The sequence below is a fragment of the Saccoglossus kowalevskii genome, chromosome 9, assembly GCF_978046115.1.
Source record: "Saccoglossus kowalevskii chromosome 9, keSacKowa6.1, whole genome shotgun sequence".
Taxonomy (NCBI): domain Eukaryota; kingdom Metazoa; phylum Hemichordata; class Enteropneusta; family Harrimaniidae; genus Saccoglossus; species Saccoglossus kowalevskii.
This window is the reverse complement of record NC_140649.1, coordinates 2,238,617-2,263,069: the sequence shown is the minus strand read 5'-3', so window position 1 is coordinate 2,263,069 and position 24,453 is coordinate 2,238,617. Positions and strand designations below refer to the sequence as shown.

At 34.5% G+C, this 24,453-nt stretch overlaps 2 protein-coding genes across 5 annotated transcripts in view; both read right to left on the bottom strand.

The window, feature by feature from the left end:
* Positions 1–3,388: 3,388 nt before the first annotated feature.
* LOC102805434 (proteasome adapter and scaffold protein ECM29-like) lies at positions 3,389–10,347 on the bottom strand. 4 transcript variants are annotated; one of them, XM_085503564.1, is made up of 10 exons: positions 10,217–10,347; positions 9,874–10,033; positions 9,037–9,269; positions 8,802–8,903; positions 8,158–8,379; positions 7,640–7,681; positions 7,356–7,376; positions 4,729–4,788; positions 4,519–4,573; positions 3,389–3,962 (listed from the first exon to the last, which is right to left on the bottom strand). In XM_085503564.1, the coding sequence occupies exons 1-10, from the start codon at positions 10,319–10,321 to the stop codon at positions 3,598–3,600; spliced, it is 1,365 nt and encodes a 454-aa protein (XP_085359690.1). In that variant the 5' UTR covers positions 10,322–10,347; the 3' UTR covers positions 3,389–3,597. The 4 variants fall into 4 exon arrangements, with proteins under 4 accessions (XP_085359690.1, XP_006820085.2, XP_085359691.1 ...); XM_006820022.2 differs by lacking the exon at positions 7,356–7,376; XM_085503565.1 differs by lacking the exon at positions 7,640–7,681.
* Positions 10,338–24,453, bottom strand: part of LOC100374104 (uncharacterized) — a 40,074-nt gene continuing 25,958 nt past the window's right edge. The window contains exons 27-33 of the mRNA XM_085503537.1: positions 13,668–13,773; positions 13,354–13,473; positions 13,057–13,160; positions 12,737–12,857; positions 11,392–11,481; positions 10,502–10,799; positions 10,338–10,348 (exon numbers count right to left, since the gene is read on the bottom strand). Coding sequence (XP_085359663.1) covers positions 10,338–10,348; positions 10,502–10,799; positions 11,392–11,481; positions 12,737–12,857; positions 13,057–13,160; positions 13,354–13,473; positions 13,668–13,773 — 850 coding nt within the window. The remainder of the gene's footprint in view (positions 10,349–10,501; positions 10,800–11,391; positions 11,482–12,736; positions 12,858–13,056; positions 13,161–13,353; positions 13,474–13,667; positions 13,774–24,453) is intronic.

Genomic DNA, 24,453 nt, shown 5'->3' with positions numbered 1-24,453 from the left:
GGCTGTTGACTGTTACGAAAGGGAGAAATTTTAGGTGCACCTGGGTGGGGTGGGGTGGGGTGGGGTGGTCGTTTTCGCATGAACTTTCTAAACATGTACAGTAAACCTGTGCTGATTGATAAACATCAGTATGGAATTTAGACTGGTTTAATGCTTATATTGAATCTATTCAAATTATGAATGTCATATCAAATGTCAATGGTGGATTATTGAAAATGTACCAACTGACAACACCAACTGTTTGTACAGTTTATAATGGTCAGTTTATGAGGTCATACCAAGTGTCAGAACTGCCAGTATAAAGCTATAATGTTTTTTAGCAACCATTCCACTGACCGTACAAAACACATACAGAGGTATCTTTGAGAAGACATGTACTACCAGGACTTAAGGGTCAAGTTGACTGGTGAGTGCAGAGCTTCTGTGAAGGTCAGCCAATCTCAACACCTGATGTTTGACAAGCCTTTCATCTCGTCATAGTGTCAACTTTTACAGTCAAATCTGGCAAGGGGTTAGTGCACCATGATGGATCAACAGACACAACATGAAATCAGGGAATGCACATTCTCAGTCACATCTATTGGAAGGAACTAAAGTAAGTTCAGCTCAACCCAGAGGTTTTTCAACCATCAGTTTAAAGTAAAATCATTCTGAGATATAACAACATGAATATCACCTACCCCGATACTTCCAATATGTCTTTACTATAACAGAGAAGGATAAAAGCTTTCAACAGTGTCTAAATAACTGTGTTAATCCCAGTCTCAAAACATCCCCATCCATATCTTGGACATGCATGGGCTGATCTCAAGTTCACACAAACATCATTTGTCTTGGGAGATGTATGCATACCAATGTGTTTCCTGGTCTTATTATTTTTGTGCTCAAAATGCACAAAAGTAAATCATTTCTGCAATTCCAGAATCAAACTTGGTCGTGTATGAATTGATTTCGGATTATGAGATCTGGATGTACCTCTGCCATTTCGTAAACCACATCTCTGCCTTGATCAATCACACTCAAATTTTATGCTTGTGCATTGTACATATATCATACATCATGTCACAAGTATGTACTTACATCAGTTGATAGTCCAATTCAAGATCATTTTAATATTAATGCATCAAACATTGCTGGTACCGTGTTGGTACATACATTAAACATAATGGGAACTTAATGCACAGCATTTTGTTTTGTTTTCAGATTAGATTCGAAATGGCCAACTAGTAACCATGTGTATAAGATTTCTTAATTTTGTAATTTAAAATAAGATTCCCTATTCTTTGTAAAAAAAAAAAAGGTAAAATAAAGTCACACAACACAATAATAAACCACAAATTAACCCAATATTAACAATTTAATATAAAAAAAATAAGTACAAGAATCTTAATATTGTGTAATAAAGAAAGACTAGTCGCCAAATACAACAATGGTATATTATTAACTGCTCATCAAGCAATAGATTTCACTTAAATTCTGTTTTATTCACTCTGAGCTTATATATAATTATTGATATGGCTGTAGTGTGACTCCTTAGCTTGCTGGTTATATACAAGTTAAATATAATTACAATTAAAGGTAGAATATGGCATTCATAAGTAAGTTCTATGCATTGAGAACATGTGTATCAATAACCAACTGTTACATATATATAGTTTGACAGATTTACATTTACAGTTCATGCATTATAAAATAAAAATACAATTAGTATTATTAATGCATATTACAGGGTAAATAATCAATACAAATAAATGACTTCAAAGACTTTTCAATAGTAGTAAATTTTACTATCACCAACATTTATGAAATCAGGATTTATAGATTATTGGAATTACTAAAACAAAGATTTTAATATAAACTCCAGGCTTTGTATTGTTTACAACATGTTAGTATATTAGTAATAAATGTTATCAATAAAGTACTTCAAATATAACTTTGTACTCTTAATCATTCAAAATAAAATAATGTAATGCACTTTTTTATGTATTTTGTAAATTAACATTTCAAAACAAATAATTCTTATCCAGTTATATGAGCTATGACATAGATAAATTGTACAAATGCTTAGTTGTATGAGCTATGACATAGATAAATTGTACAAATGTTTAGTTGTATGAGCTATGACATAGATAAATTGTACAAATGTTTAGTTGTATGACCTTTGACATAGATAAATTGTACAAATGTTTAGTTGTATGAGCTATGACATAGATAAATTGTACAAATGTTTAGTTGTATGAGCTATGACATAGATAAATTGTACAAATGTTTAGTTGTATGAGCTATGACATAGATAAATTGTACAAATGTTTAGTTGTATGACCTTTGACATAGATAAATTGTACAAATGTTTAGTTGTATGAGCTATGACATAGATAAATTGTACAAATGTTTAGTTAGTTGTATGACCTTTGACATAGATAAATTGTACAAATGTTTAGTTGTATGACCTTTGACATAGATAAATTGTACAAATGTTTAGTTGTATGAGCTATGACATAGATAAATTGTACAAATGTTTAGTTGTATGAGCTATGACATAGATAAATTGTACAAATGTTTAGTTGTATGAGCTATGACATAGATAAATTGTACAAATGTTTAGTTGTATGACCTTTGACATAGATAAATTGTACAAATGTTTAGTTGTATGAGCTATGACATAGATAAATTGTACAAATGTTTAGTTAGTTGTATGACCTTTGACATAGATAAATTGTACAAATGTTTAGTTGTATGACCTTTGACATAGATAAATTGTACAAATGTTTAGTTGTATGAGCTATGACATAGATAAATTGTACAAATGTTTAGTTGTATGAGCTATGACATAGATAAATTGTACAAATGTTTAGTTGTATGAGCTATGACATAGATAAATTGTACAAATGTTTAGTTGTATGAGCTATGACATAGATAAATTGTACAAATGTTTAGTTGTATGAGCTATGACATAGATAAATTGTACAAATGTTTAGTTGTATGAGCTATGACATAGATAAATTGTACAAATGTTTAGTTGTATGAGCTATGACATAGATAAATTGTACAAATGTTTAGTTGTATGAGCTATGACATAGATAAATTGTACAAATGTTTAGTTGTATGAGCTATGACATAGATAAATTGTACAAATGTTTAGTTGTATGAGCTATGACATAGATAAATTGTACAAATGTTTAGTTGTATGAGCTATGACATAGATAAATTGTACAAATGTTTAGTTGTATGAGCTATGACATAGATAAATTGTACAAATGTTTAGTTGTATGAGCTATGACATAGATAAATTGTACAAATGTTTAGTTGTATGAGCTATGACATAGATAAATTGTACAAATGTTTAGTTGTATGAGCTATGACATAGATAAATTGTACAAATGTTTAGTTGTATGAGCTATGACATAGATAAATTGTACAAATGTTTAGTTGTATGAGCTATGACTTAGATAAATTGTACAAATGTTTAGTTGTATGACCTTTGACATAGATAAATTGTACAAATGTTTAGTTGTATGACCTTTGACATAGATAAATTGTACAAATGTTTAAAGAAGTATATTTATCTTATAACTCATGGGAATATTACAAGTTGTTTCAAAAGTGTGTAGTTTTAGAATTATTATCTTCGTCAGATAAACTTGGTGAAGATGATGCTGAAGAAGGCATATCCTGCAATGGCATTTCTTCGGTAGCAATTTGAGCCATTTCTTCTACTTGCTGCAAAGCTGCAGAGTCTTGTAATGCATGCTCTTGCTGTGTTGACGTCACTCCCTTTCTGGTCGATGAGGTTCGTCTGTTAATCTGAATTTTAACCTCACTATGATAGTGTCTTTCTGCCGTCAGTCGTACTGTTATCATTTTCTCTCGTTTCATTACCGATACAGTTGGTTTCATCAGTTGTAGGGCAGATACCATTCTAGATTGCACTAGTGGTGATAACTGTGATGTCACTCCGGTTTCTGAAAAATAATAATCCTTTCTCTGATGAGATGATAATCGTTGATAATTGTTTATTGCTAGTGATGGTGATATTCAAAATGATTCTGACTTTTTCTCTCGTTATAAATTTATTTACCAAAATGAATCCTATGCCACTCAAATTTAATTACATATTTCCCACAATTAATTAACGTTTACAATGTCATTTAATTTCAATGTATACCATGTGATATTGAAAACAGCATTCTAATGTTTTGCAAACAGTTTGCTTCCAAAACCACAACAAATCAAATGTTTGACATTGTTTGTCACTCCGTCTGAAGTGCGTGATCAAATAAGATTCATTGTCGTATTTGTCAAGAGTTGACAAAAAGTATTAATTCCGTCAAAATCCAAACTTTGCAAGTCACAACAAGGCTCATTGATAAAAATGCATACTTAGATGCGTGTTGTTTACTCCTTTGTATCCAGTATTACATAAACACAAAGACACATGGCCTCAATAATAATCTAGAATATTCAAATTAGTTTACATGAGAGATAGAAGTATCAAATGTTGCAGTTCTAGTATATTACCTTCCCAGTGTGACATCATGCTTGTTACTGTTTCCTGTATTGCTTGAAGTCGTGACTGAAATAATCATAAATTATGGAGTATTGAATTAACAATCAAACAATCGATACCCTTCCTCATAATCCATTTTGCAAATGATTAACAATGTGTATATGTACATACAGCCCAGCACAATACCTTAGTTATGTATATTTACTTTTAGAATGACTCACCACAATAGCAGGATGCGTTCTGAAATGTTCTACCAATATTAATAGCCATATACAGACAGCCTTGAATTTAAAAAAATGTATATTGTGAATGAATAAGGGAAAAAAGATATTGCTTTCACCATTGGTTTTAAATAAAGAATCAGTCACTTACTGCTACGACATTTACGTGCCTCATTGGTGGAAGAGTGACATGAGATTCATTACAATATTGGGTGCACCAGTGTAAATATCATCTTCATTAAAAGCAGATATTTAAATAAAGACAGATATATTGCGTGTCGAAACGTGATTTATCGTGATTAACCATATTTTTGACCACGACAATGACTACGATTGCCCCCTAGGGATCGACCATGATGGATTGTGAACAGTATATTGACGGAAGTACTTGATCGTCATAACACGGTCATTCATGATCGGTCCAAACACTCGGTTTATGGTCTAAAAATAAGTAATTTCAAATTCTTTGAATTAACCGTTCATTTTAACCCGTCGGTATTGTTTGATTTGTATTTATAATTCCTATGTTTTCTTACAATGCTCTGCTCCAATATCACGAATACACATGTGTATACGTCACCATTGCGCAATTTGCTTGATAATAGTCAGCATCCAACCACAGTAGAGGTGGCACAGAGGGAGTCGTTCCCTCGAAGAAAATGTGTCAGCAAAATTTGCTCCCCAAAAACTTGCTTCAGAGGGTCTATATTTAAAAATTTTTAAGGGGGAGCATGCCCCTGGACCCCCCTGGTAAGGTCGCGCCTGCGGTGCAAGGCTTGATGAGCAGATGTCATCCATCCATGCAAAATTTGGTGCTGCTGCCTCTGAACCACATTTAACATTGTTTTTACTTGACCATGAACGACCATGATCAAATCATTGTAATGAGGTTGCTGTCAGTGATTGCAGTCATTTGATGTTTATCGTGATTGACCACCATTTCGTGGTCACTGTGGAAACAGATGATAAGGTATATGTAGGTTTTTGCAAGAATTGTCAGGGTTGGGGAAGGACGGAAGCTACCAATTTGATTCAGTCTATTCGGAGATATTTCTTGGATATGCATTGACTGACTAAATTCTTTTAAGCTTTCATTTATGCACGGTTATTAATAATTTTGAACGTAAAATATGAATAAATCCCATTGGCAAATTACAACACATCAAAATACGTACAAAGACATTTTAATCCCTCCCTCCCTCCCCCCAAGTTAAACGCATCTTGTCGGTTGTATGTCCAACTCGATCAGTTATCTGAGAAGCTGACCAGCTTTTGAGTAAATCAGTCTACAAATCAGAGGGATGTAAATTGTGGATTAAGGTACTAAACAGTACTGGCAACCTTCAACATTTCACATGTTATTGTTTACTTATAGAATCTATGCATTTGAAAACCCATAATTACTTATGTGAGGTGTTTTTAAACAGAGATCAGGAAATGTCAACATTTGTTTTTGAATGTTTCTCCACGATGTACAAAATTGACGCACATTCTTGTGTAGTTGAATTGGGACACATAAAACATTTATAATATATTTTAATCTGACTTATTATATTCCTATCTCTCTGGTATGCATTAGCCAGTTATGTTCATAGTTGCTACATATATATTATAATTCAATATGCGTCTATTTTATATATCAGTTTAATAAAACTTATGATACCGGTACAAACTATTATTTTTTAAAACAAGATTGGATTCCTGATGACCACCTGGCGGCTATTTTGTTTCATTATGTTTCTACACGTCTCTTGGATTCAAAATTACTTAATCTCAATCACTAAATATAATTTTTAAATGTTATTTATGATGAGCTGTCTTCGGTGGCATTGTGTATATGTTGAGTAGGCATGACATGGTTTGGGCCTCTTGGATACAATTGCATGTCTGACCTTTCCATGACCTTTGTAGTCCATCCTATTGATGCATGTATATTCCATACTTGAATTATTTAAATGGGATCTTTATGGCATGCAGGGATTATGCAAGTAGCCTTATCTAATAAGAGATTAGAAATAGCAAGCAAGGGTATTTGGTAGTTATCATATACCCGAGCGTACCGTTTATAACCTCATTACAATATGCTTGCACAAAAAATAGCTGTTTTGAGAGGTCACAATTTACCCACGTTCTAGATTTTGTATTCAATTTTCAAGGCTGAAATATACGCATATATGTGCAAGACGCATGTAATACAGACCATACACTATTTCCACACATGAACAAATGTTACAACAAAAACATTGCTATTTCTTTTGGATTAACGTGGATTTACGGAACTTAGGACAGGCCCGGCAAGTTCCAACGATGGACATATAGATGACTTTAGACTAACATGCTGTACTTATTTAAATTGAAATGAATGATTTCCATTTTATGAGTTAAATAATCAATAGTGAAACATTCTGTTACCATAGTGATAACCAACACTATAAAAGATGTGAAGACACAGTAGGGAAAATCATGCTTTAAAATGTTAGTGTGAACATTAAATATTCTCAACATTCGTATGAAACATCCTAAGAAAGAATATTATTATAATAATATTAGTTTATTAGTTTAGTAATGTACTAAACACTATTGGACAAGACAACATATTTCTAATATGCAATTAACCAGTATATTACCTCTCTCAAGGATCCCATTTGCTTTAGTGCAATAAAATAAAATGCAAATGTTAAAATAAAATAAATGTACAGTTAGATTATAAAACACTTGATATTAGTATGTGCACGGATACCAAACAATTACTTCCACTTATATATTTAGGTGTTACTACATGTATAACTATAATACGTACTGGACATAATTTCAACAATCTTACAAACATGGAATAATTAGTTTGAGCGATAATTGCATTCAGTAAAGCGAACACTGCACAATAATACCAGTGCAGAGCAGCAATACTTACTAAATAGCTTGGATCCATTTCACCCTCATAATCACCATAGCCCTGGTAAATGACATGTAGATTTATACATTTATCACCAATACATGCAGCCCAGAGAATTATCTACCAGGTCAGTGTCACCTCACCACATTGTTAAAACATGAGTAATATTGCTATAACCTTGGTCATTCACACAGAATCATGTTACGTTATTTTTCATGAATACAAATTGATTATCAGGAAATGCATTATGAAATAGTAATTTCAAATGTTTGTGTGGTTATTTCGGGAATGCTAGAATTTGACCACATGTTCTTAGCTGTATTTGTCACGTGATATTCTATATTAGATGCCCGTGGTTAAAGTTTCATTAGAAAGCAACGTATAGTAAATAAAATTGAATACAGACACAGTAACACTCTTCAAACAGTACATAAACACATATTAGAAACATTAACCATCACCTATGTACCACATTAGTATGTGTCAGTGGTGCATGTTACTTTTACTAGTCCTGTAACGAAACTATGTGATATTACCTTTATTTGTTCTTCGGGTACAGCTTGTATATATTTTTCAACCAACGCATTCATTAGCCAGTCAATGTCGTCACTGATTGGTTCTAAAGAGCCACGGTCTTCTACTGCTGTTCTCCAAATATCTCCAGCATAGGCGGAATTGGGACCTTGTAAAGTGGTTGCCAATGCTTCCCCAATAGCAAAGTGCAAAGCAATGTGTTCTGTTCTTGGTTGTACATGAATCTGGTGACAGTTATAAATATATGTTCCGTAGTATCAAAGCATTGTAACTAATGTAACTATATAGTATGGAGGTAATGTAACTATATAGTATGGAGGTAATGTAACTATATAGTATGGAGGTAATGTAACTATTTAGTATCGAGGTAAAGTAACTATATAGTATGGAGGTAATGTAACTATTTAGTATGGAGGTAATGTAACTATTTAGTATGGAGGTAATGTAACTATATAGTATCGAGGTAATGTAACTATATAGTATCGAGGTAATGTAACTATATAATATCGAGGTAATGTAACTATATAGTATCGAGGTAATGTAACTATATAGTATCGAGGTAATGTAACTATATAGTATCGAGGTAATGTAACTAAGACAGAATATACAATGAATGTATATGATAAGTGTAATAATGTGTACATACATCTGTACTATCTAAGAACCCTTGTATAATAATATTTCGATAAGAGAAGTGGGGATCTCCAACAGTCTGGTATGCCAAAGACATGGCAGCTCTCTCTTTCACCTGCAGTTATAAAATAATGATATACATGTACATAGACAGATAGACATAGACAGTTAGTGAATCTATTACAAACTTGTCATCTAAATCCACGAATAAATCAACGTTATACTATAGATTACGTAAAATATAATACCTGAATTACGTCATCTTCTGATAAAACCTTGCTCATTAAAATCTGGATGACATGTAGCTTTGTTATTTCTTCAACCTCATTACCTTGAGGATCTTCATCTTGTTGAATCTGTTTCGATCTACTTATATTGTCTATACCATTTAATAAAGGTAGTGGTCCATTTCTTCCAATCTCACCCAATGCCAGACAGGCACCTTCTACTAGCATAACAATAACGCTGTCCAATTTGACAACTGAAATATATTATAATAGATTCAGATTCTATCACCAATGAAGTATTATTATGTCACATGGAGTACATGTGTGTGTATTGTAGTACCAGTGTCAAGTGTTTTGCACAGCATTGTGGGTAAAGTGTAAGCACTGTATAATTTAATATGTGACAAAAATATATATATATACTAGTACAAATTTATGTTAAAAGGTACACATTGTTAAGCTCATAATCCCAATGTTTCATTCCAATGTTTGAATATGTTGGGGTGCATGTATTCGTATCCATTGTGTGATTCATTTTGATATTCATTGTGATTTAACAGTTGGTTAATATGTCTTGTGCGTCATTCCATTCTTTAGAGTGCAGTACATGTACGTAAATTAGAATAACGCAGTTTACGCAATCAATATCTTGAGTCTTAATCTCTAATAATGACTTATAAATTCAAGAATTACCACATCAATTATATCAAATCAGTTATACATACAGCCAATCAGAAGGCGTTTTTCTAGTTCAGATTCATGTTGCAGTCGAATCAGACCAACAAGGTGTTGCTGCTTCATCTAATCGTGCAAAATAGTGTTGTCATAACAACAATTTTCACTATGGACAGACATTACCTATTGCTTTTACTGCCTCGGTAAAAATGATGTCTTCATTGCTAGAATCCCCAATCATGTGTTCTATGTTCTCATGGCTAGCCAGTCGACCTCTTTTCTGCAAGTACCTTCCAATTACAAATCCTAATGCCAGTTCTGAGCCATGCTGAACCTCCAAATTCTGAATAATATGAAAATAGTGTTACTGTCATTGGTAAAGGTCGTTCTGTTTAAATGAACTCTTTCCAAGACATGATGTACAAGCAGCACATGCCATTTTTTTTACTGTATTGATTCGTATTAATTATGATTGAGAATGTATGCATGTAAACACAGCTAATATAAGTGTAATTCATTCACTTACCTGATTGTCCAGATCATGGGTGAGGGTTTGTATACTTGTGAGTAAAACTTGTTTGTCCATTAATGACAACACAATGGCGTACAATTCAGCTGCATACATTCTCATATCTGCATTTTCGGAGCTAACCAAAACCTGGAAACATTAGAAAATACAATTACACTATGCATGTACCCTTCACCAAAATAATTATGACAAAATATTCATTACCAAGTGTACATAAACACTAAGAGGGATTAAAAAAATAAAATGTGTACGAAGAGCACTGTTGTATTTGTAAAGATATACTTGCCTTGAGTTGATCTAACTTATCAAAGAATTGTGGTGCCAATCTCTCAGGGGCAGCAGCAACCAACTCTAACATTCTGTACATAGTTGCTGACCCACCTACAGCTGCTATGTACTGTCTTAGCATACCAAAATACAAAGGTATTGGACCTTCAGATAGACTTCCGTCATTGTCGTCTAATAGTTGATTTATCCGCTTGCTTAATACTGGTCCTTGTTGATTCATTTGTTCAGGGTGTATTACATGAGGATTAGTACCAGACTCATATGCCAAGCACATTCTTAGATAAATAGTTATCTGAAAAAATAGAATCCATGCAATAAAATAAATGTGCTTTCTGTATTTAATATGAAACTATATTCATACTGGCCAAGGTGACATCTAAATATTTAGTGTAAAGGGGGTAATTATTCACTGGGTTTTAATTTAGCTTATTTCGCTGACTGGAAAAATGCGCTAAATTAAAACACAGTGAATATGTAAAATTTAGCATAGAACACATTATCTAATTGACGAAACCGTGAATTTAAAACCCACTGAATATGCCTGAAATGGTAAATCAGTGAAATTTAAACCCAGTGAAAATTAGTCATTTTACAGTACACAAATCACTTTATTGTGATATCGACAATATGGTTAAAATAAGATATCCATGCGATCGTTCTATTCAGATATTTCATCCCCGACTGCACCAAAAACACATCATTCAAAAACATCTTCCTGCAATCTTAATCTTAAAGCACCTACAAAAATGTGTAAAAAACAATAATCTATATCACAAGAAATACTAAATGCTTTTAGGGAAAATAATCAGTTCTACTGACAAATTTAGCTCAAATTTATTTATATTATAAATTACTTTAGAATACTCAAGAGAATGTTGACTCACTTTCTCATATGCAGCTGGTGTGAATGGAATATGAAATGTTCCCAATGGTCCCTTGGATTTTATAGTCGCATCAGTCAGCTTTTCTCCTGCCTGAAAGAAAAGGATGTTCGTACACATGTATGCACTTCTATTAATAGACATTCAAACAAAATATAAGATTTATTCTGAAGTCATGCTCTTTTCCATAATTCAGTTTTTACCATAGACCATTACGTTGTGATAGCAACAGATATTTCAAAGATTAGACAGCTGTGTTCACCCCTATAATAAACAAGCCATGGATGGCACAGTCCCTGTTAGTTATCAAATTTAAGATATATAGTTTTGTTTATAGTCATATAGCTGGAACATAAACATGTCAGAAATATGATTATGATGATTGTTTAACATTAAAATGATTGACATTTGCATCTGATCGTCAAACGAGTATTGAGTGATATTGCTCTGGAACAGCATTAATTAAAACAAAATCAGCCATTTCGAATACATGTAATGAATATATAAAATTTGAACATAATCAGTCAAAGCATGTCAGAGATGTGGCTCTAGAAGCCCATTCATTAAAACAAAATGACAGCTGGTCAGCCATTCTGAATTTGATCTGAAAAATAAAATGATGTGCATCAGAAACCCATAATGTCTAATGTATGTACCAAGTTTGAACCAAATCCATCCAGAAATGCCAGAAATGCTTGATATTTGATGATTTTTTTAGCACAAAAATGGCCACCATTCAGCAATTTTTAATAGAATCGTCAAACCAATATATCTATGACATGATGTATAATGAATATTTGAAGTTTGAACATAATCAGTCAAAGCAAGTAAGAGACATGGCACAAGAACCACATTCAATAAAACAAAATGGCCACCAGTCGGCCATTTTTAATCTTATCTGAAAAACAATATGATGTGCATCAAAGTCCTATAATGTTCAACGTATATACCAAGTTTGAACAAAATCCATCTGTAAACAGCCGAGAAATGCTTGATTTTATGATTTTTGGAACAAAAATGGCCGCAATTGATGTGCATATGTATAATATCATGTATGATGTATGTGTGATGTTTGACTGTGAATGGTCCAGGCATTTCTAAGATACAGGTCCGGATGCATGCACAGACACACAAACGCACGGACACATGGCGGTTAAAACACAAGTCCCCATTTTTGAACTGTGTCCGAACGGGAACTAAAAAGTTGTCAAAAGTTTGTATTTGTATTAGTTCACGCACTCCTGTTCACTGTTTTATTTTTCACTAATATTGGACAATATCTATAATTTATATTATTTTATATAATTTGTAGTTCTAGTTGAATATATGTACACCGTATACAACTTACCCTAACACTCACAAAATTCACTAGTTGGGAAAACTCTGGGAACAAGTTTTCTTTTTCTTCACCGTCCTTTTTAGTTTGTTCTCTTAATATATCCAGTGCTTCGTTTTGGACTATTTTTACCCTGTTTAGATAATGATTTGAATAAATTACATGTTATTGTGTTCCTACTGTTAATCTACCAATGTTTAATGCAATTTGCTATCAATATTGTCTCCAGTTTACAACTTGTGGCTTGACAGCGCATACAATTCAAATATATAAAAAAAAAAATCTATAATATCATGGTACTTTTTTGAAAAATGGAGTTTAACAATACTTACGCATCGCCGGCTCCTCGCAGTAGAACATATTTAGATGCAGCGTGGTTTGATGGAAATATGGCACCAGCATATTGAACAGCCATGAGTCGAGACTGGGGAAGAGGCTATTGCCGATAATATAACAATACAATTTATTTGATATGTATGTACGTGATCACAACACACCACACATATATATTAATATTTCAATTAACAAAGACTAAGGCTTGAAATGGTCATGCATGTATGTCAGTGTGTTGATTCAGATGGTACACGTGTTTGACACCTTGATGGTTGACAATGGTGAGATTTACATACCTTTTCAATATTACACAAAATAAGATCTTCAAATAATGTAACTTTATAATCATCCCATTGTGTGTAATCTTCGGCAAGTACTGACAAACTTCCATTTACATATTTCCTAGCACGTTCGACCTGATGTAAATATTAATATTTTAATATTCAAATCACAAAAGTGGTTGGTATTATAGATTTACAGTACTGTGCTCAATAGAATATTGCAATGTGTTTGAAGAAAAATATGTTATATGCTGATTCCAAAATTGTTTTTGTTGTGTTTTGTTTTTTTCAATATTATATGTATGTAAAAACAACAAGATGTAATGTACCTGTAGTTCTAGGTTTTTCTGTAATATTTTTAGACGCTCTGTTAATTCATGGAAAGAAGGTCGTTGTTTTTGCTCCATCTGCCAGCACTTGTTCATTAAAGAATGTCTATGAAATAAAAAATAACCTACATTATTATCGTACTATCATGTTCATCTTTTCATATACCGGAACATATCATGTACAAAATGTGCAAGTAGTTTTGACATAACCAACAAACAAAGATGCTAAAACAATACTTGTTATAACACTAGTAGCTTCGCAGTGAGTGGCTTTCGCGGTGAGTGGTTTCGTATTGAATGGGTCTTGCGGGGAGTAGGTCTTTGTCCTAGTAACTGGTCCTTTCATCGTTGTTGAGAATCAAAGTTTTATGTTTCTTCAACAACTTGCGCTATCCTGGGAATACCATCCTTAGAAGCTATTAATTTGCCCTTATGATTTGTGCAGTTGCTCTGGCAGGAGTTCCAAAATAAGACCCATGCTCTGATAATGCCCATAGTTTCAAAGACCAAGAAACATTATCATTATGATCTTATTGCAAAGGATAGTTGAATATTGCTTATTAAAATTAATAATCCCCATAACCATTTTCCAATATAGATAAATTATAGTACATAACAAATATATAACTCAGTCTCAACAATGAAATAAAGAAATGTATATATATATATATATATATATATATATATATATATATATATATATTTACATTATTACTAATGCATTGCAATACAACTAATTAAATTGAAAGAAATTGCAATATAAATATTTCGTCTCTAACACTTCTCAAGGGCGTATTTTGCAGTCAGCGTTATTTACGAAAATATTTGTTTATAATTTTATAAATTGGTTTGGCAATTCCCACCCAAATTAGATAGTAATCTGTAGTGTATCTTTAATTTTATAAATAAATAAAATTCAAGATACACATATTTTAATAAATAAAATTAAAAATACACTAAAAAAATGAAATATTAATTATTGGCGAACAGCTTCGCTAGGATTGCCCTTATAATCTCTTTTGTTGGTGATACGCTCCGCTAGGATTGCGTTTATAATCACTTGTGTCATTTTGGCAACCCCCTCCGCTAGGATTGCCCTTATAATCACTTTTGTTGGCGATCCGCTCCGCTAGGATTGCCCTTATAATCACTTTTGTTGTTTTGTGTGTGTCTGTGTGTGTACATTTCCAGTGTTTTCACGTATGATTTCTTCTGTGATTTTTTTGGCTTGGCCGATTTCGTTCAAATTTGGCAGGTAGGTCACACCTTCACCCTAGTTATTAGGAAAAATTTGGAAAAAAATTTTGGCCCACCGTTGCCATAGCAACAGCCAAAAAACTGATTTTTTGATAGCTTCGCGCCAAATGTATCTCCTCCTACAAATTTGGGATAAAACACTTCAGACATAGCTCATTCTGGCGATCCGCTCTGCTAGGATTGCCCTTATAATCACTTTTGTTGGCGATCCGCTCCGCTAGGATTGCCCTTATAATCACTTTTGTTGTTTTGTGTGTGTCTGTGTGTGTACATTTCCAGTGTTTTCACGTATGATTTCTTCTGTGATTTTTTTGGCTTGGCCGATTTCCTTCAAACTTGGCAGGTAGGTCACACCTTCACCCTAGTTATTAGGAAAAATTTGTAAAAAAATTTTGGCCCACCGTTGCCATAGCAACAGCCAAAAACCTGATTTTTGGATAGCTTCGCGCCAAATGTATCTCCTCCTACAAATTTGGGATAAAACACTTCAGACATAGCTCATTCTGGCGATCCGCTCCGCTAGGATTGCCCTTATAATCACTTTTGTTGGCGATCCGCTCCGCTAGGATTGCCCTTATACTGTAATCACTTTTGTTTTGTGTGTGTGTGTATGTGTCTGTGTGTGTACATTTCCAGTGTTTTCACGTATGATTTCTTCTGTGATTTTTTGGCTTAGCCGATTTCTTTCAAACTTGGCAGGTAGGTCACACCTTCACCCTAGTTATAAGGAAAAATCTGAAAAAAATTGTTGGCCCACTGTTGCCATAGCAACAGCCAAAAAACTGATTTTTGGATAGCTTCGCGCCAAATGTAAATTTGATAAAACACTTCAGACAGCTCATTCTACTCAGCTTGAGTGTGGGCACAAAGTTACTATTTGAATTTTTGATATCTGTTTTCATTACCGAGAAATTTGACCCCAAAGTTGGGGTAACTTTTCACCAGCAACGGCTCGGCTGGTTTTGTTCAAACTTCACAGGTAGGTCGTGCCGTCACTAATTGGAAAAAAATCCTGGCCCACCACTGCCATTGCAACATCCCAAAACTGATTTTTGAATACTTTCGCCCCAAATGTATTACCTCCTACCAGTTTTGTACACAGTCAGCTGGCATCGGTGTCGCTGGGTGTATATGATAAAGGGAAGTTGTGCAACCAAATTTGTCGAGTTCGCAGTTTTTTGCCAATAAAAAAATAACTAAGGCAACAACTCACGGTTTTTCAGCATTTTTGTAATAAAGACATTATTCTCCATCAATAATCCGCCCAAAACACGAACATTTCTACTAATTCTTGTGTTTTTTCGACGTTTTTCGAAAAACCTGCGATTAGGCTGCGAAAGTAGAACATTACGGAGGGGGCGAAACGGAAGAGCCAAATTTAACGCGTAAAAATAGAACGCGTATTTTGACCTCTATGCGGTCGTTGCCAAAGAGCCCTGCGTCCATCGCCTGGTGAAGCTCTTCCGTTTCACCAGTTGCGTTTTTTTTTACTAAAATTTGGGCAGTACTGTCAGTCACGAAAATTGATGAATAAATTAATACACATAAAATATGAATCACGGGCTAATTCAATGGTCACCGAACACTCCACTACTAAACAATCTGTGGCAAGATAGTAGCGTACTGAATATTTGACCCAGATTTGACAAGCGTGTCCGTAATAACGCGCACAAAGGATTGTGGGACAGAGTCCTTTATTTGCTGGCATTCTTGACTTTTGACTGCAGTTCTTTTTTATATTTGAGAGTAAATGCTTCTGATATGCTCTTAGGTTGCTTAATAGCCGTCTGAAATTCTGGACTGTGGTCATATTTTTCGATTAGGAGTCGTATATTTAAATAACTCACCATGACTAGTGTTTTACATTATGAAGTATATTGTTATGAAGGTCAACACACTGCAATTTAGGTAAATATTTACCATTTCGTTATTTCGCTTTCCAGCATTTACAGGAAACGCTTCATTCTAGAAAATGCTATCGCAAAACGGTTGGAAATAAAAAATGTAACAGCAGAATACGTCCTAGCACAGTCACTCTACTAGTAGAGTGACTGTGGTCCTAGTAATAAACTGTTTATTCGGTGTTATTTGCTTACTTTACTTCCTATGTCGACAGCAACTATGAGTTTAAAATTATTTCTCAGTACTTATTCACTGTTACAATGCTGTACCATTACTTTCACCATCCTACTACAGCCAGATATGAAGGCCTTTGCCGCATTCTGGCCACGCTGTGTGGCGCGGATCGCGTGGACGGGTTTCATGTTCTCTGCACGTAATAAGCTCGGTTATTAAGCATCCTTTATTGGGGATGCCCGGTGGCCGAGGGGAAGACGTGTAGTGGCGTGAAGCTAGGCGATTAGGTGCCGTACGCGAGCGCCGGTTCGAGTCACGCACGCAGTACGTGTTTACTATAATTAGACATAGTCTTTACCTTGCCGTTTATTCGGTGTCATTTGCTTAGTAATAAACTAAGTGACTTCTAAAGACTGAATGGTGTTTGCGAACTTCGTATTAGTTATAAACCGACGTTAGCTTCACGTTTATGTCACACCACTGAAACAGCCAACAACATGTTGCTTGTTTTTGAGCGGAGCGGATCGCCAACCAGCCTACCGGCTTGTTTGTGTGTGTGTGTGTTTGTCTGTGTGTGTGATTCCCAGTGTTTTCACGTATTAATTCTTCTGTGATTTTTTTGCCTTGGCCGATTTTGCCCAAACTTGGTAAGTAGGTCACACCTTCACCCTAGTTATTAGGAAAATTCTGAAAATTTCTTTTGGTCCACCGTTGCCATAGCAACAGCCAAATCAAAGAAAGCTTAGAAAGAACTCCCGTGTGCTGAGAGTATTGGAGACACATTAAAAATTAATTCAAAATTACTTGAACTTGAGATGTTGATGGAAACGCAGAAAATTAATTATGCAAATAAGGTAACGAACAGATTTAAGTGTAAAACTAATAAGGTCTGCACAATGTACCAAGTTTCATTGAAATGTGATTAGAACCAAAAGAATATTAATTATTATGCTAATTAGAGAATTAATATGAACAGATTTTAACCCAAAATTAATCAGGCTGTCTATTGTCCTAGACCATTTATGTACCAAGTTTTATTCAAATGTGATGATCAATACTTGAGATATACAGTATTAAAGTGCCTGTGCAATGCCCGCCCACACGCTTCCCATTTTAGATCTGTGCCCCACTGAAATGGGCAATTATTGATTTTTTTGCTGAAAATGATTACTCGTATCCAAGTAAATTTGAGATATTTCCCGTGCTGTAGCCACGCCCACCTATCCTGAAACGGTCGACTGTTTCCGGATTTCCGACTCTCGCCGAAAGTGCGCCACCAAATGCAAAAATATGAGAGGAAGCCATACCCCTGGGCCGTACTTTTATATCACTGTGTCATTCAATGTACAACTGTACTTTTAAACGATATACATTTTGTAATCAGCGTTTCTTTTGTCTATTTTATTTTATTTTTGAGAGAGCGAATTTTTAGAAGTTGTTTTCACAACAAACTTTTATGATGGTTAAACGTTGTGTTGTGGGCGGTTGCAGTAATGCGTATAGTCATAGTTTAAGTATTTACACGTTTCCAATCGATCCGAAGGTGCGAAATCGATGGACGAAAGCCGTGAAAATAACGAGAAAAGGTTGGGGTGGACTTCTTCCTAACAGCGTCATATGCAGTGTCCACTTCACCTTGTCCATGACAAAACAACTAGGTTTTAACGAGAAACGCCGACAATACAAAACGTTTTCGAAAAAATAGATTCTGGACCAGCCCATGATCACTGAGACGGATTTCAGAAGGGAGAGAGATGTAGAGTACGTGTTTCAAATGATTTGATTTTTTTTGCGATCCTGATTATCGCTTTATAGAGACCACCCGTGTTATGTAAAAGGTAGCAGTAATTTTGATAATGACACGAAAACGAAGCGTCGGACAAACAGGAAATTACGCAGCCCTCAGGCTGTTTTCATTTTCGCAGGCTAAAAGTGTTGCCTTTACTTGCAGCTTGATCGGCGTAATACCGGTAATTTACGGAATAAGAATCCGGGCTTGAGCTGTCAATGTATTTTTTTAATATGATGTCATAATCATGAAAATCACGCTAAATCCACTCTGAATTTGTCTGTATGTGAGTCGCTCTCAATTATTTTTGTTATCCAATTAAACGCCGCCATTCACGGACTTGTCCCCCTCATGACCCGACGCGTTCACCCATTACAACGCGGCAGTCATTTATTTAGTAACTGTGTTTTGTCGTTTTTTTTTTAAAAATTATTTCTCTATTTTATAAATCAGTAGTGTCTCATAACCTGCTAAATAACAAGACGATTCAGCCGTCAAATTTGATTTTGTCCAATGCCGGAGTCCAGCGACAGTGTACAAACGTGCTCCGGTGACGGTGACGACCACGGTGACTAGCTACACCAGACCGGACATATTTCGCATCTGACTCAACCCCATGCAACAAACTTGATACTATGTGTTCATTATGGTCCATTCTTCCTCGACGAACAAGTACATAAGTGGCAATTTAGTCAAAGACGAGAAAACAGCACAAGAAATGTGCCTTATTTACACGTATCTGCAATGCAAGCTGCCCAGCGACTTCTGTATGCAAATGAGAAGCTAATGAGGAGCCTCGTTTTAAAATACACAAAAATAAAGTTTCCGTAGACTGAGTTTAAAACACATTTTTTCACTTAAAAAAATTAGTTATGCTTAGAAACATAAAAATTAATAATATTTATGTATCAATGGATAATTTTAGGTGTGAAAATACCACCAATTTCACAGGCACTTTAATTAATTATGTTAATTAGGTGATTAAGAAGCATAAATATTTACCAAAAACTAATATGGTGTATAGTCCTAGGTTCATTGAAATGTGACAGGTACTCTTGAATAGTTTCGTTGAAATCCAATGAGTGGTTTTTAGACATCAGTGCAACAGCCATAGAACAGCAAAAAATTAACTAATTATGCAAACTAGGTAATTAATAGGCACAATTATTTATCCCAAAATTAATCAGACCTCTTCATAGTCCTAGAATATCTATGTCGCAAGTCTCATTGAAATGTGATGATTAGTACTTGAGATATCAGGTGAAAAGCTGAAAATTAACTAATTATGCTAATAAGGTGACTAATATGCACAAATATTTACCCAAAACTAATTAGGTCTCTGCACAGTCCTCAAGTAACTATGTACCAAGTTTCATTGAAACGTGATCATTATTACTCGAAATATCAAAACCTGAAAATTAATTAATTATGCAAATTAGGTAATTAATATGTACTAATATTAGCCTGAAAACTATCAGGTCTATGCAGTGTCATATGACATCTATGTACCAAGTTTTATTGAAATGTTATGATTAGTACTTGAGATATCAGTGGAAAAGCCGAAAATTGATTAATCATTATGTAAATTAGGTAATTAATAATATTAACAGATTTTTACCCAAAACTAATCAAATCTGCGCATTAGTTCAGAGCATCCATGTGCCAAGTTTCATTGAAATCCAATGAGTGGTTCTTCAAAAATCAGTGGAACAGTCATAGAACAGCTTAAAATCAGTTAATTATCATGCAAATTAGGTAATTAATATTCATAGATTTTTACCCAAAACTAATCAAACCTGCATATTGGTTCAGAACATCCATGTGCCAAGTTTCATCAAAATCCAAGGAGTGGTTCTTCAAATATCAGTGGACCAGTCATGGAACAGTTTGAAATCAGTTAATTATCATTCAAATTAGGTAATTAATATTCATAGATTTTTACCCAAAACTAATCAAATCTGCGCACTAGTTCAGAGCTTCCATGTGCCAAGTTTCATCAAAATCCAATGAGTGGTTCTTCAGATATCAGTGGAACAGTCTTGGAACAGCTAAAAATCAGCAAATTATCATGCAAATTAGGTAATTAATATTCATAGATTTTTACCCAAAACTAATCAAATCTGCACACTAGTTCAGAGCATCCATGTGCCAAGTTTCATCAAAATCCAATGAGTGGTTCTTCAGATATCAGTGGAACAGTCTTGGAACAGCTAAAAATCAGCTAATTATCATGCAAATTAGGTAATTAATATTCATAGATTTTTACCAAAACCTAATCAGCTCTGTGCATTATCCCAGAGCATCTATGTACCAAGTTTCACCAACATTTGATTAGTGGTTCTTGAGATAACGGTGGAACAAAAAAAGTGACATACATACATACATACATACAGACAGGGTAACTGCAAAGACTCCCTTTTGTGCTTCGCACACTGGAGTCAAAAACTGATTTTTGGATAGCTTCATGTCAAATGTATCTCCTCCTACAAATTTAGGATAAAACACTTCAGACATAGCTCATTCTACTCAGCTTAAGTGTGGGCAAAAGGTTACTATTTGAATTTTTGATGTCTTTTTTCATTGCCGAGAAATTTGACCACAAAGTTTGGAGAACTTTTCACCAGCAACGGCTTTTAACTCCTCTGTGATTTTTTTTGCTCGGCTGATTTTGTTCATACTTCATTGGTAGGTCGTATCGTCACTAATTTGAACAAGTCATTGTCAATGACACGTCCCCGTTCCGTTCATATTTGAGTGACATATACATTCAAAGCAGATCATGACCGAAATGCACCTGCATATGTACAACACATTGTGCTAAATCTGAACAAAATCCATCCATGCATGACTGAGATCCGGTTCTGGAATTGTGAAAATATGTGATTTTGATGCATTTTCGGCCTTAAAATAGCCATCATTCCGCTATTGTTAAGCAGATCATGAAACAAATGCACATATCTATTTGTGACATGATGTACCATGTGTGTGTGAAGTTTGAACTTGATCAATCCAGATATGTCTTGGATACGGATCCAGAACTGAATTCTTTAACAAAATGGCCGCCAGTCGGCCATTTCGAACTTGATCCGAAAAAAAAAAGACGTGCATCAAGGTCCTATTATGTTTAATGTATGTACCAAATTTGAACAAAATCCATCCATGCATAACTGAGATACGGGTCCGGAATGGTGAAAATGTGCGATTTCAATGCATTTTCGGCCTTAAAGCGGCCCCCATTTGGCTATCGTTAATGAGATCATGAAACAAATGCACATACATATTTGTGACATGATGTACCTTGTGTGTGTGAAGTTTGAACTTGATCAATCCAGACATGTCTCGGATACGGATCCAGAACTGAATTTTTTAAAACAAAATGTCCGCCAGTCGGCCATTTCGAACTTGATCCAAAAAAAAAATGACGTGCCTCAAGGTCCTATTATGTTTAATGTATGTACCAAATTTGAACAAAATCCGTCCATGCATAACTGAGATCCGGGTCCGGAATGGTGAAAATGTGCGATTTTGATGCATTTTTGGCCTTAAAATGGCCGCTATTCGGCTATCGTTAATGAGATCATGAAACAAATGCACATACATATTTGTGACATGATGTACCTTGTGTGTGTGAAGTTTGAACTTGATCAATCCAGACATGTCTCGGATACGGATCCAGAACTGAATTCTTTAAAACAAAATGGCCGCCAGTCGGCTATTTCGAACTTGATCCGAAAAAAAAAATGACGTGCATCAAGGTCCTATTATGTTTAATGTATGTACCAAATTTGAATGAAATCTGTCCATGCATAACTGAGATCCGGGTCCGGAATGGTGAAAATGTGCGATTTCAATGCATTTTCGGCCTTAAAGCGGCCGCTATTTGGCTATCGTTAATGAGATCATGAAACAAATGCACATACATATTTGTGACATGATGTACCTTGTGTGTGTGAAGTTTGAACTCGATCAATCCAAGCATGTCTCAGATACGGATCCAGAACTGAATTCTTTAAAACAAAATGGCCGCCAGTCGGCCATTTCGAACCCGATCCAAAAAAAAAAATGACGTGCATCAAGGTCCTATTATGTTTAATGTATGTACCAAATTTGAACAAAATCCGTCCATGCATAACTGAGATCCGGGTCCGGAATGGTGAAAATGTGCGATTTTGATGCATTTTCGGCCTTAAAATGGCCGCTATTCGGCTATCGTTAATCGGATCATGAAAAAAATGCATGTGCATATGTCCCATATAATGTGTGATGTATGAGTGAAGTTTGAACTTAATCGGTCCATGCATGTTCGAGATACAGGTGATCACGGACGCACGGACGCACGGACGCACACAGGGCAAAACATAAGTCCCCGTTTTCGGACTGCGTCCGAACGGGGACTAAAAAAATCATGGCCCATCACTGCCATTGCAACAGCCAAAAACTGATTTTTAAATACTTTCGCCTCAAATGTATTACCTCCTACCAGTTTTGTAATAGCAGTGTTCAAATGATCATGCTTTATATTTTGGCTACGTTGCGCACTGGTAAGAGATCACCGACGCCGACATTGTTATACTGTATCAACGTAATCCCAACGCAGCTTTGAATTTTGAATGAACTGTAAATGCTGCCTTCATTCTAGAAAATACTATCGCAAAACGGTTGGAAATAATAAATTTAACAGCAGAATACATTCTAGTAATAAACTAAGTGACTTCTAAAGACTGAATAGTTTTTACGAACTTCGTATACTGGGTCCATTTAGTTATAAACTGACGTTAGTGGCGATAGATACCTCAATTATATTTTGATTTTAGTAATCGAAGGTAAAAAACGTATTTATGCTATGAGAAAGTGCAGATCTTGAATGTATACTTTAGTGCAAATACATCCTACCATCATGGCGAACGCGAATGCGAGTGAATTTCCCAAGCTGTATTTATTTATTTTTTTATTAGACGCATAAAATCCTTAGGAAAGGATAAAAAGGGTCTTACAAAATTAAAACAAACTACAATCTAAAAAAAAAAAAAAAAAATTTTCTAAAAAAAATAAAACAAATCAAAAACAATAAAGACAATTTGCAGCCAATGGTGAATACAGAATACATGTGTATAGAATGAACACAAAATGTGGCCTAATACACTGATAGTTGTTGCTGTTTTGTTCCATAGCTGTTTTTTAGGAAGACTGCTAAGGCTGGTGCTAGAGTATGGTTTGCCATAATCAAAATGAATATATTCTGACTACTTTCTTTATCAAAATTTGGAATTTTATTTTGTGCAGTCAGGAATAATTTGTCCCTATGGTGACTGTAAGCTGGACATTTCATTACAGAATGTTGCTCATCCTCAATTATATTTTGGCTGCACATATCACATGTTCTTTTATCCAGTGGCACATTATTATGTCTGCCTTTCTCAATTTTAAGATCATGGTTGCTTGTCCTGAATTTTGCAATTAACCTTCTAAGACTATGGTTCTGCATATTAATTAGGTAATTTTCAATTTTTAAATCTTGTTTGAAAAGTCTGTATGTTCTTAGTTTGTTTTTAACCAAGGTTTGTTTTCTATTATCATTATGCATGTCTAAGATCCATTGGTTCTCAAATGATTTTTTTATTTTTTATGAATAAAGTCTAAATTTTTCTTAATTATTTTTTTCAC

Bases quoted from the DNA above. Each gene is read 5' to 3' on its own strand.
- LOC102805434 (XM_085503564.1), bottom strand. From the start codon at position 10,321: ATGAGAATGTATGCAGCTGAATTGTACGCCATTGTGTTGTCATTAATG. The intron at 10,034-10,216 runs GTAAGTGAATGA...CATATTATTCAG, and splicing joins CCCATGATCTGGACAATCAG to AATTTGGAGGTTCAGCATGG. The intron at 8,904-9,036 runs GTATTATATTTT...TTATAACTGCAG, and splicing joins CAGAAGATGACGTAATTCAG to GTGAAAGAGAGAGCTGCCAT.